We start from the raw sequence: 13,929 nt of genomic DNA, 5'->3' as shown, positions 1-13,929 counted from the left end.
AAACCGTTTATATCTATTTATGACATTTTTATGAGATATTATAAATCAATATGCTACACGATTGATCAATTGCAATAGTAAATATTTAAAATTAATTATTTAATAAATATTTAAAATTAATCATTTAATAAATATTTGAAATTAAATGTTTAAAAAATAATCAAGTATTTCACATTAAAGCAATACACTTTGTTTGCAAATGAACAAACGCATAGTATTTGATATTTTAAAATAAGTTAATTAAATGTAGCTTTCTTTTCATAAACACATTTTCAAATGATACTTATAACAACACAGTTATTATATCACAGTTTGAACATTTAAATAACCTTCCGTAAGTTTTACTAAAACAGTGTAAAATGGCATCTCATTCATCTCTACCATCATAGCTTGATCTTTCATCGATTGCTTTTCCCTGAAAACAGAAGCGGAAGTTAGGCAGATTTGCTGATTGGCTGCTACAGAACTGTTGATCTGTATACATTTCTACGCTCGCACTTTATGATAAAACTGTTCACATGTAGATAGAGATCTCTTGAAGCTGCGCGCTGCTGTTCACTTTCAGCAGTGTTTCTGTTTTCCTGTCAAAGTCACTACAGTCCGTCCTCTTTGTAACTATGGCGTTTTATAAAAAATGGAAATAGTGTTCAGCCTTGTGTCGTTAACTGTCACCAAGGTTTTACAGTTTTCTGGACTCGCGGACAACAGGAATGCCCTGAAGACCAAAAAGATGGAGGAGAAAGCGTTAGAAGTGTACGGTGAGTGGAGCTCGAACAGGCCTGTTAACGTTACTGCTGTGTAACTACTGTTAGCAAAGTTAGGTGAACTGTAAGGTCCAAAAATTTTTAATGTTGGATGAGATAATGCTCAAGAGACTTTCATAGTCACGCTGTGTTTGCCGTGGCCCTCGATCGGGTTCACGTATATTAGAAAACGAGTATATTCACCAGACAAAAGTAGTTTTAAATGTCCTTCCTTGAGTGTCAGGCTTAAGACGTCCGTAGAGCACTGCTGTGGCACAATATAACTGATAACTGACACTGATAAACAAACGGCGCCAAATTGTAATGAAATTCACATTATTGTCAACAAACTCACTGTAAGTTGCGGATAGGTCAATAAATTATGCCCCGAACTTTTGTTATATAAATATTATGCGCGTAAGAGAAGTTTCATGAAGTAGCTGTAATGACAGGTAGCCATCATTTAAGGCAAGTTTAAAATATACTACTTTTTTGAATGGAGTTTGGTTTGTTTGATGTTAACATAATTGTAGCGATTAGTGCTGAACGGAACTAAATGTGTTTTTTAAACCAGTTTGGTTGGATTGAAGGGATTGGCATATTCTGGGGCTTAATGCTTAGTACTGGCATATAACCTTTTTTGAATACAGTTTGGTGTACAGTAGTAAACAGCATACATTCAAATTTCCTCTGGATTAAAACCTAAATTCATGTTTTTTTGACTGGACTTTGGTGTGGTTGGAATGAGGAAAAAGAATCCTGGCACTGGACAGAACTGAAATTATTTTTCTGCTGTAGTTAAATAAAGGCATTCAGGACATTAATTCCCATGACATACAGTTAATCTGAAACATTAAACTGTACCATAGAGGATGTAGTTTAGTCATTGTTTGGGTTTTGTAGGTTCAAAGTTTATATTATACAGTGAATCAGATCCATCGAACCATCACTATTATAAGCTTTTATTTATTATCTTTTTCACTTGCAAAATCAATTTTATTTTTATTACAACCTATTTTTGCATATATGTTTAGTTTACATTAGGTTATATTAAATTTTAGCAGCACAAAGCGCTCGTTTGAAGCTCAGTTGTATTTTATCTGAATGTTTCTTACTTTATATCAGTTTCAGGGTTTCAGAAACTTGCTTGTTAGTTTTAGTAAACAACGCCTCATCTGGTTTTCTCCTCCTCTATCAGATGTGATCCGATCGATCCGGGATCCGGAGAAGCCCAACACCCTGGAGGAGCTGGACGTGGTGACGGAGAAATGTGTGGAGGTCCAGGAGCTCGGCGAGGACGAGTACCTCATCATCATCAAGTTCTCTCCCACCGTCCCTCACTGCTCGCTGGCTACTCTGATCGGTGAGTCCGCAGACAAGAAGGAGAGAGCAGTTTGTGTTTGTGATACAAATCAAGATCAGGGGGTACGACTCACGACATGCACGACTTATCGTGCAGTCTGAGTGAAGGAATTTACATCGGCCTATTTAAGTTAAAGACATTAAGTAATTGAAGTAAACTATTAATTTACAATATAAACAATGCTATTAAGAATCCATACAGTATCATAAAATCTTAGTATACCTATAAAGTGCATGTCGATATTGTCTTTTGATTGATGTCGGGGGAGATGTTCTGTTCACATCTGTCTGTTTAAATGCTTATTCAGGCCTAATGATGTTCGGGTTCTGAAAATGATCCGTCTGTTTCCTACAAACCTCAGAAAAGAAAAGAAAGAAAAGGTGTTGAAACCGACCCCGTGTGACGGCACTAATGCTCCTCTTTCAGCAGGTGAACCCTCCTCCTGCAGAGTAATACTTTAATCACAGCAGTAAGCCCTCTGTCAGAGTTAACGAGGAATGGAGGGACTGAAGCTGCAGCTCTGGCAGCTCTCACATGTGGAAGAAGAAGAAAGCGTTTCCCCAATAACAAGATGAAGCTAGGATAAAACTGTGTGTTGGAAACCTTCTTTAAAACCTTTTACATGACAGAGAGCCACTTCATATAAAGCTAATACCATAGCACCACCTAAGTGAGATTCAGTTCACACACAGACAGACAGACGATGTCAGCTCTAACAGGACTCCTGACCCCTGAGCTCACAGCTTTATTGATTCTTCTCACATCAGATCCCTCTGCCCACACTGGTATTTGAAATGAGGACATGCTGTTTATCTTTGTGTGCAGAACTGTATATTAAAGGAGGAGGAGCCACCGTGACGTCATCCCTCTGTTTCTGGACCGTTTTGAAGCCCAAAGTTGGCACTTCTCTGAGAGAGACTTTTTCCAGGAATTGTTTATAATTGAATTGTTTGAGAAAGGCACATCACATTTTCCCCTCAGATGAACTGTTCTGCTTGTTAGAGTTTGACCTTTGACCTCATCCCTGTTTCTAGCTGATGAGCAATCTAATCTTTGAGCAGCAGAAATAACAAGACTGTGAATCTGTTAGGTTACCGACTCAGACTCATCCGAACATGAAGAAAACAACATTTCTATGCATACTGATGTCTCCTTGATATTCATGTATTCATATCTGTGCGCAGCTTCTCGTGTATTATCCGTGTGAGACGTCTTTACATCGCTTTGGGAGCGAAGCTAATTTCCCTCGGGGACGTTTCTCTCCGAGCAATTTCCCCGAGCAGCCGTCTGTAGGAGGAGAATATAAACCTGAATTCATATACGCTCACAGTGAGTGGATCCACGAGCCCATTAGAGACAGTAAGTGCAGCTTGTGCAGACAGGCTCTGCTTAATGGACTGTTTTATCCTCTGTGTTCAGACTCACAGCAGGACGACTCACACACATTATTCTCTTCTCACTCAGCTCTTAGATATTCAAATAACTTTTCACTCATTCATTTATAGTTTAAAGTCGATCTCTATCTGTTTTCAACACGTTACATACAAATTACCTCATAGATTTCTTCCGGGCCTCAGATGTTGCCTTTTAATAATGACTTTAGATTTACACTGAATTTATTTTTACATTGTCTATTGCCTAAAGTAAAAGTTTACATCCATCCGTCCGTTTATCCGGGGTCGGGTCGCGGTGGCAGCAGGTGAAGCAAGTGAACCAAGGCGTCCCTCTCCCCGGCATGTTTCCCAGCTCCTCCTCCTGGGGGATTCCGAGGCGTTCCCAGGCCAGGTAGGATATATAATCCCTCCAGTGAGCTCTGGGTCTGCCCCGGGGTCTCCTCCCAGTTGTACGTGCCCGGAAAACCTCCACAGGGAGGCGCCCAGGAGGCATCCTGACCAGATGCCTGAACCACCTCAGCTGGCTCCTTTCGATGTGAAGGAGGAGCGGCTCTACTCCGAGCTCCTTCACCCCTCTCTCTAAGGCTGAGCCCAGACGCCCTGCAGAGGAGACTCTTTTCAGTCGTTTGTGTCTGCGGTCTCATTCTTTCGGTCACTACCCACAGCTCGTGACCACAGGTGAGGGCTGGAGCGTAGATCAACCGGTAAATGGAAAGCACGCATTACTGCTGATGCTGCACCGATCCACCTGTCAGTCTCACCATCCATTCTACCCTCATCGTGAACAAGACCCTGAGATACTTAACCTCCTTCCCTTGAAGCAGAGACTCACTCCCCACCTGTTGTCCAGCAGAGAGCCGTGTCCTCACACTGCTGCTGACACTGTGTGACACTACGATAGTGAAGATAAAAGAGTTGATAAAAGTTAACATGAAGCAGAAAATTCATAATGAAAGAAGATATCCGTGCGGCGTTTAAACAAATTATTTTATTTTATTTTCAACAGAATTTTCCTGCTAAATTTAAATTCTGTATGTTTTAAACCTTCAACCTACTTTTACATTTTTGGGGTCTAAATGACAAAAAGGAGAACAAGTTGAGTCAGTCCACGTTCAGCCTGCAGCAGTGAAACAGGCTGCAGTCCACGTTCAGCCTGCAGCAGTGAAACAGGCTGCACCGGCTGCACTGAAAGCTTCTGAGCGAATGTGTCTGATCAGAGAACGTCCACTGAAAGTTGCTTTCATTTCTCAGCAGTAGCGTCTCACATGATCTTCTCTGATCTGCTGGATGTTTTCTCTGCATGCAGAAACGGTCTGTGTCTGATGGGATGTTCTTTGTGTCTGCAGGTCTGTGCTTACAGGTGAAGCTGCAGAGGTGTTTGCCTTTTAAACACAAGGTGAGTGCCGGAGTCGTGATGTGTTATTAAAGGATCAGTGCACTGAAAAGATTCCTCTCTTACACCTCATGCTTCAAGCCATGCAGAAACCTGGTGTTTATCATGAACACAGTTCTGACCTCATGTTCAGACCAAGTGGAGCCGACGCGAGCAGAACATGATGAAACTCATCAAACTCTCCGACTGACAAAGCCAAGAAAGAGAACAATGCTTAGAAACAGAGGCAGCACTCTGTGAACACACAATTAGCTGTTAGCAGATTCAGAGGTCAAGGGTCACGGGGAGAGGAGTTCTTGGACGCTCATCAAACAGGCAGCGGTGTGCGGAGGCAGGTGGAGAGCAGCGAGCATCCTGCAGCATTAAAGCGGCTTCATAAACAGGATGAGGAGCCTCTCATCAGACGAGTGTTTTTATCAGAGCTGCTCGATGCAAACGTGATGCAGCTTCAGTCTGACGTCCGGAGGGAGGAGGGAGGAGGGAGTAGGGAGGGAGGGAGGGAGGGAGGACGGAGGAGGGAGGAGAGAGGAGGGAGGACGGAGGAGGGAGGAGAGAGGAGGGAGGACGGAGGACGAGTACAGGTCATTTAATAAGGGTCCTCCTCCTGACAGGAAACACAAACTGTTTACTCAAAGCTGGAAGAACACCGATTCATTTCTTCTCTTTGCAGCAGGATTTACTCTCTCTGTTTTTCATTATCGATGGCCTTTGTTCTCTGAGCTGCAGGCGACACGTTTCTCTGTCACCATCTTTTCAATCCAAACGGCCTCATTTAAATTGTTTCTTTCTTTTGTGACCCCAAAGTAACTCAGAGTCCTGAATCCTGTTAACATCATTGTTTTTCTTTCTCTTCTCAGTTGGAAATTTACATTTCAGAAGGAACCCATTCGACAGAGGAGGACAGTAAGTCTGTTTTATTTATTGTTCATTAAAAAGAGCCAATAGCTTCTTTAGACGAAACTGGAGGACGTTTGAGGGAACATTTAGTCTTTATTGTGTTTTCTATCAACATTTCACATCCTTACCTGAGTGTTCAGACCAAATGTGAAGCAGCAACAAAGTCGATGCAAAGACGCAAATCAGCATCGAGATTCTCCTGACACGCCCCGGAAACGGTCAAACCAAACCCCATTCAAAAAACATGAACTCACACTTTTCACAAACCTGCATCCTGATGTAGTTCTCTCAGCATCCTGATGTAGTTCTCTCAGCATCCTGATGTAGTTCTCTCAGCATCCTGATGTAGTTCTCTCAGCATCCTCTCAGCCTGTTTATTGTCATTAAATCTCAGTAACATCTGTTTGTTGTGGCTTCATAGCGCTGTAGTGAGACAGATCTCAGCCCACGTGTGACTTGCTAGATACAGTGAACCTGCCACTCAGCGGAGACAGATGGACAGGCGCTCCACAGCTGAAACAGGACGCCGGTAGTTGGTGTCCATCAGAGAAATCCTGGTACTGATCCGAGCTAACAGCTCATCACACTGGGCACTGGTCAGCCTGAAGGAGCTGGAAGCAGCAGGAGAGTTCATCAGACACAGCTCAGGAGGAGGGAGGTTAACCAGCTGTGAGAGGACAGGAGACGTTAGGAACACAGACAGGACAACATGTGGTTCAATCTTGTGTAACATGATGCAAAACTTAGCTTCACTTTTGGTCTGAACACAGCTTACATGTGGACCAGCTGACCCACTTTGTCACTCTAAAGCTTCTAGCAGGAAGTGACACAATAAATTTAAACTGCAAAAGATGGAAGAAATAACTGACACAGCAGTGAGACAGAGGAGCTGCTGTCCGGTTGAAGTCACCACTCTCTTTGTGTTCTTGTTTCCAGTTAACAAGCAGATCAACGATAAGGAGCGAGTAGCAGCCGCCATGGAGAACCCCAACCTGAGGGAAATCGTGGAGCAGTGTGTGACCGAGCCGGACGACTGACGGAGGAAAGAGAAACACCTTTGAGCCGCAGTGTGTGTTTCTATGTGAGTGTGTGTGAGGACATTAATCAGGAGTCTGGAGGCAGAGGGTTGTGTCGCCTCGGGGGACTCTGGAGGATATTTTCTGCAGCGTCTCCAGAGAAAGGATGCATACTGAGGAGGGAAGAGAAGCCAGGATGGAAGCTGGAATAAAGCAAAGACGTGTGTTTCAGATCATTCCCTGCTGGATGGATCTTTGCTGTCGTCTGATGAGTGCTGCTTCAGACGCTGTAAAGAGAAACCGGAGACGCCTTCCCGCCTGCCTACATCTCTTCCCCCTCCGTCTGTGTTCTCTGTTTTTCCACCTTCAGTCGCTCCGCGGGGAGGAGAGGGTCTGTCACTGTTTGCTCTCTGTGCAAAACTGTAGGAAGTCTGTTCCTCTTTGTAAATGATGAAACACTTAAAGTCTGATTTAAGAAAATACGATTTTTTTATAGAGGTGATTATTTAAAAAAAAAAAAAAAGATGTTCAAAGAATCTGAAATTAAAACGTCAACGAGAAGCAGCGTCCGAGTGGTGTTTGACGGACAGGAAGGTGTCTCTGAATCAGGAGTCAGTCACACGGAGCAGATTACAAAGTTTCACACACAGCTTATTAAAATCTCACACAACACCTTCCTCCTCCTCGTCCTTCAGCGGGCGCTGCAGCGTTGCTTCTTACAGCAGACGGTGAATCCTTTTAGTTTTTAAACGTTGCTTCTGTTTAAATCAGGCGTCTAACTCGTTTTTTTCTCCATTTGAGAAACTGTAATTAGAAATGTGCATCACGTGGGAAGAAAATGTCGGGGGACACGGTCACTCGGTTTTGTGGTTGTCAGAGTTCAGAGTTTAATCTTACAGTCTGACAGCTCTCAGGGATCACAGCTCTGCTTTGTTGTCGTAACGACAGAGCTTCACCTGTTGGAGGCGCTGTTGCTCTGAACCAAAGATCCTCAGAGGAATAAAGTTGAATTAAAGCAAGTTATAATGTGAGGCTGTTAAATACACCAGAACAGGCAGATTCATGTCTGTATAAAGCTGTGAATTTAACATATAAAAAGTGCATCAATGAACTCTGAAAGCTTTGAAGTCTGCTCAACATGAAGACGCCTACATGAAACACTCAAACCAGCTGATGCTCTGCTTTGCTGGAGAGCTACAGATGACAGAGACACAACAGAGACGCAGGTTTACGACCTGCAGAGGGATTTATAGTCTCCTCACAGTCACACCTGACTCGCATCAAAACTGTGAACGTATAAACAACAACTCTCTTTAGACGCAGAGAAGGTGGAAGTCAGGTGGAGGGGAACACCTGTTCGACCCAGTGTCATGGGTCATGAAATGACATCATAAAGACGTGTGCACAGGAACATGTGTTTCCCTTTAGTCGTGTGAGTCAGCACACATTTATAACTCACTGATGCGTTGCTACGAGCCGTCCGGCCTCTGTATTAAGTGAGAGCTTCATCCGCATCCTCGGCACAAAGTCAGACACGTTCCGGTGCGTGTCGGGCTCCGTCGGGGTTTTCCGCGTCACCGATGCTGTTTGTGATTTTCATGGACAGGATCTCAAGGCACAGCTGGGGGAGGAGGGTTTCCAGTTTGGGGACCTCAGAATTTCATCTCTGCTTTTTGCAGATGATGTGGTCCTGTTGGCTTCATCAAGCTGGGACCTCCAGCAGGCACCGGGGCGGTTTGCAGCCGAGTGTGACGTGGTTGGGGTGAGAGTCAGCACCTCCAAGTCTGAGGCCGTGGTTCTCTGCCCGAAAACGGTGGTTATACCTGGACACATCATCTTTTCATAAACCCGACCAAGAATTAGAAACGGTTACAGTTTGGTTTTGTTTGGTCAGCACAGCGACTCGGTGAGGTTTAGAAAAACACTGGTACATCAAGTGCTGCATTTAAAAGGAGAGGTTAATTAACACTGATTATAATCTAACTCACTTCCTGCACAGGACATGAACTTGGACATGCTGTTCTCGCTGCTGTGCTTGGCTCGTTCCTCTGCTTGTTTTTTGACGTTAATCGTTTCGAGCATTTTTACTCACAAATAAGCGACTGATTAAAGTGTCTTGTTTTCTCTCCTCTATGAAGTTTCTTTGAGCCTTTCATCGCCCCATAGAGCTGAACTTCTCTACTCTGTATTTCACATGCTAAAAGCTTTTGTTGTGCAGCCATGTAATATACTCCCACTTAGAATACATTTATCTGAAATTTGTGCTGACTGACAGGAACAAACAGCAAATCTACTTCCATGTACACGTCTCTGTTTATCATCAATTCTATTTGACAAACTGCTGAGAGAGCACGATGACTTGTCCCGCCCCTGCAAACAGCCTGGAGTGCTTCTGTTCTGTTTTGTGACAGAGGGAGCAGAGAGTAATGCAGACTACAAACCGCCTCGTCTGTGATCAAAGCCACAGTTCAACAACGCGGCCTGACATCAGTGACACATCCAGACGCTCAGGGTGTCGCGGAGCGAGAGTGTGTGAATTATCGGCTCGTCTGACGGGAGAGGCGGAGAGTGCTGCAGGAGAGCGTCTGATTACAGGAGGAGGAGAGGATTTACATTCACTGTTAGCACTCGAGTCAGGAAACAGAGGGGCGGCGAGCAGACACAGTGTGTTTTAGTACGCTCGCTGTCACGTTGTCTTTCATACTACATACACTGTTCAAACACCAGTCTGATTATTCTGCGCTGTGAGGCTACAATTAGCATTTTGCACCAGGCTGTGAATTAGCAAAGCTGTAATTACACGTAATGTGTAACATAACAGAGTGATGTCAGAGCTCCTAATGTTTCCAGCTTTGACATTTAAATAGAAGCGGAACAGCAGTTAGTTTATTCCATCAAAAAAATAATCTGTGGTCCAAAAGACTAATAGGTTTAAAAAGTGTGTGAATGTCTCCAGCAGATGTGTTCATCCTGCAGCAGTGAAACAGGCTGTGATGGCTGCAACATAATCCTTGATGGGTCAAAGGTCGTCCACTAAAAGTTGTTGTTTCCACTGACAGGCTCAGATTGTTATTCTAAGTGTGTGACAACATGACAGAAAGGATCCCTACAGAGATAGACCTTTTTGTTACAGAGGAAGATGATTGTTTTAACCACACACTGACGTTACATCGCTCTCTGCACACACACCAGACTCCATTCATAAAAACACTGATTTAAGCTCACAGGACAGGAGCTGCTGGTCTAACTGCTGCCTCGATCGGCTGCTTTGTTTTTGTTCTTTTTGTCACGTTGGTGTTTTAAATGTTTCATTGGATCCAACATCATATTTGTGTAACAATAAATAATGCAAATAAACGAGCAACTCCAGAGTTCTGGGAGGTAAAAATGGAGTCTGGTGGCTTTGAACAAAGATGTCATACGATCCTACAAAGAATCATGTATACACTACAATAAACACTCCTTTAATACCTGCACACAATCTGATCACAAGCTGGGACACAATGAACCATCGTCTCATTAAGTATGGAGATCAATACTTTCAAACACAGCTAATTATAAACATAAGAAAATCATGCATTTGCGGGACTATTTTCAGCGGCGGATTAATCCACATTTTGTACAAACCATGATACACACGTTGCTTGTAAGTAGATGCATTCAGTGTGGGGTTGACTCTGCACAGGGGATTTGTTCGCAGTTAGAAACTTCATCTAAAAGATTCATTAGCAGAGAGTGAGATGCAGTCAGGCATGTTCCATATATTAGCACATTTCCTTCCTTCTCGCCTTTAGAGACCTCTGATCCACCTACACCTCCAGCTCAGGCCTCCTGCAGGGTCCCTGCATGAGCTGCAGAGTGAGAGCGCTGAGATATTTCTGCATATCAATTATTGTTCATGCTGGAACAACATTTCTCCAAGTGTTGACAAACTGAAGAAAATATAGGTGCTTCAGTGTCTGCAGCCAAACAGGAAGACAAGATGCACAAACAACTTTCTGCCCTGTTTCAGCGAGATGAAAACGTCCTGTGTTGTAATAAGCTGCTCTCAATGGATTCTGCTCGATTTCCTGGAGGCCGTTCAGTCGACAGGAAATGGAAACGTTATTTTAGAGGGAAACAGGTAAAGAAAAACACCTTGGCTCTGTCCAAAGATTATAAAGTGCACACACAAACACCTGGAGGTGGACACATTCTCATCTGGATACGCTTCATAATACAACGCTGAAGGAAGATTACATTCTAGTTTCTCTTCAGCATTTAAAGGACTCGGCCAGCAGTAAGAGAAGATCGTTCTTCATTGATCCCAGAGGGGAGATTCAGGTGTCGCGACAGCACAGAGACAAAGTAGCAGGAAGGTAAATATAATAAATAATATGATAATAAAGTATACTTGCTACGAGAAGTTAGACTTTCAAAATAAAGTGCTCAAGTTTGAAGTAATAAACATGCAATGCCTAGTAAGACAAGTCATTCCATATACAAGCACGTTTGTGTGACTTTTATCTTCTGCTTTTGAAGGTTTTGAATCTTTTCGCGTCTCTGAATCACAAATAAACAAACTGTAAATCGAATGTTAAAACTGCATTTATACATTTTTCCACTAGGAGGCTGTGCTGGCCACAGCCCCACAGTGAAAGGTTGTCACACACACACACACACACACACACACACACACACACACACACACACACACACACACACACACACACACACACACACACACACACACACACACACACACACACACACACACACACACACACACACACACACACACACACACACACACACACACATCATTATTACATGTTAACTTAATCTTTATTTTTCATTTGCAGTCAGTTACACATAAAAACACCCTCAAATTATTTGGTTAAGAATTTGGTTAATAGCATTCTATATATTACATGGGTTCTTTATTAAGTAAACACAAAATTTACAAAGCTTTGTTATTGGTTTGATTAAGTTATACTAATTCATTTTTCCTTTCTTTGAGTTACCTGGCTGCTGGGTCTCCTTCCTGGTTTGGCCAAAAGATGTGTCTGTGGGTGGAGTCTGGCTTTATGGAGGAGGACCATACCAAGTCATGAGACAGCATGGGGGGGAATAGGGTTTCGTTGTATTCAGGTTTAGTTATGTTGTATGTTGTCCTCCCCTGCACGTTTTGTCTTGGTTTGGTCAGCTTGTATAAATGTCCCACTCAGTTCGCATTTCGTTAGGTCTGTTAGTTGAGTTCACATCTAGTTTAGTTATTTTTCAGTAGAGTTCTGTTCTGTTGACCTCTTTGCTTGTTTAAGCAATATTGCTTTTGTTAAACCCTTTGGAATAAAAATCCTGATTTTTGAGTTGCAAACCTGTGTTCCTTTGTGCCTTGAATGTTTGGTCCACGACAGAGGCAAAAAAACTCAACATTGAGCTTTGAAATATAATTAACTGCTTTTTATGGCTGATGTAGATGCTTATATTCAGATCCAGTATTCTCTCTCTTTGACTTCTGTTTTTGGTCTCCACCTCCTGCTCGTCTCTGAGTGTGTCTGCTGTTTGCAGGTAATGCACAGGTGGATTACCTGAGCCTGCCTGACCCAGACACGAAACATGCTGCACAACCAAAACTCTGACTGAAGGGGTTCAGGAGTTCAGTGTTCTGTGGACACCCGGGGATGTTACTGTGTGAGAAGTAGAACAGCTCCCAGCACGAGGCGGACCCTCTCTGTCACCAGCTCCTCCGTCACATCTGCTCGGCGGAGTCGGTGACGTTTGTGTGTTGACTCGTCTTGATCTGAGAGCTGAAGCTTGAGCCCACACACATGGTGGCTTAGAGGCTGTCACAGTTTCCAGGACATGCTAAGCTCCCCCAGCTGTTCACTGCACTACAGGTTTGGTATACATGTATAATTATACACCTGTTTTTCACCTGCATACATTTCCCAGTTGAGGAGGTTGAATCAAGAGAGAAGTAGGACCATGTTCTCATAGACTTCTATATAATCTTGTTCTTGCTTTATAAGACGGAGGCTAACGTCGCTCCCTGAGTTGATCAGCTCTCCTGGAGTCCTTCTGCTCGTGTCTGCAGTAGCTGCTTATCTGACAGCAGCAGCGTGTGGCCGTGTTCACTTCTTTATCCTGTCGAGACCAAATGTCAAGTCAAATGTCAGCTCTGCACAACACACGTGCAGACACACATAACCATCGACCATGATCGGCCGGTGGCTCAGCAGACACAGATCCTTCAGTAAAGCGGTGGTGACAGGTGAAGGTGCTGATGACATCACAGTTACACCGACACAAGCAGCACGTCAGCTCCGATCAGACCTCCTTTGTGTTGTGACATTTCCCTGACGTCTGCATGTTGTGTTCTCTCAGGTGGAGGTGAACACAGACTGACGGCGGGTCAGAGGCGGTGAATAAAAACATGGACGCCTCATCTGAAGGCTGACAGTTTAATCTCACAGAGTGAAGGAGGAGAAATGGAACAAGAGTTTCAGGTTGGCACAAAGACAGGAGCGATGTAATGAGAGAGCTCGTTTTACTTTTGGCAGTAATAATAATCTCAAAGAAAAGTTTTCTTGGATGTATAATCACGCAGCCACAGTCAGCCATGGGACGCCTTCACTGACCCGGTGTCGTGTGTCTGATGTGGGTCATCTCGTCACTGTGAGCTGAAGGTCTTTAATGAAGCTGACCTTTGTGCTCACCTGCAGAGTAAAGCTGCAGGAGAGCTCGGCCTGTAACACAGAGATGAGTTTGTGTTTGTTTGGGATCATCGACTTCCTGCTGATTTTCAAGTGACTGTCGATCGGTTCTCAAATTGACCATCACAACGTTCTGCTGGAAATATGATCAACTAAATAGAGCTGAAATATATAGACAGTACATGGTCTGTAACAGTCACAGCTTGGTCGTGTTTCAGAGAAGATTTAAAAGTCAAAATGACAAACAGCTTGCTTAGACAGTCTCAGAGCTCGGCCAAGTGTGCACTGCTATATACTGCAAAACAGGTCCTTCTTGGGTAACCACATCTGTTCCCATGTGGATTTATTTATTTTTAAAGATTATTTTTGGGGCTTTTAATGCGTTTATTTACGAGAGAGGACAGTGGATAGTAGCAGAGATGGGGGAA

The 13,929-nt window shown here is 43.5% G+C and overlaps 1 protein-coding gene across 1 annotated transcript; it reads left to right on the top strand.

Annotated features, from left to right (window-relative positions):
• The first annotated feature begins 534 nt into the window (after positions 1-534).
• Positions 535-7,460, top strand: ciao2a (cytosolic iron-sulfur assembly component 2A). Its single transcript, XM_069686645.1, has 5 exons — positions 535-758; positions 1,942-2,106; positions 4,847-4,896; positions 5,751-5,796; positions 6,727-7,460. The coding sequence occupies exons 1-5, from the start codon at positions 635-637 to the stop codon at positions 6,825-6,827; spliced, it is 486 nt and encodes a 161-aa protein (XP_069542746.1). The 5' UTR covers positions 535-634; the 3' UTR covers positions 6,828-7,460.
• The last annotated feature ends 6,469 nt before the right edge of the window (positions 7,461-13,929 follow it).

Source organism: Semicossyphus pulcher, unplaced genomic scaffold, assembly GCF_022749685.1.
Source record: "Semicossyphus pulcher isolate SPU_LCO1_2020_fin unplaced genomic scaffold, fSemPul1.0.p SCAF_8, whole genome shotgun sequence".
In the NCBI taxonomy this organism is placed as follows: Eukaryota; Metazoa; Chordata; class Actinopteri; order Labriformes; family Labridae; genus Semicossyphus; species Semicossyphus pulcher.
This window is presented reverse-complemented; position numbering and strand designations above follow the sequence as displayed.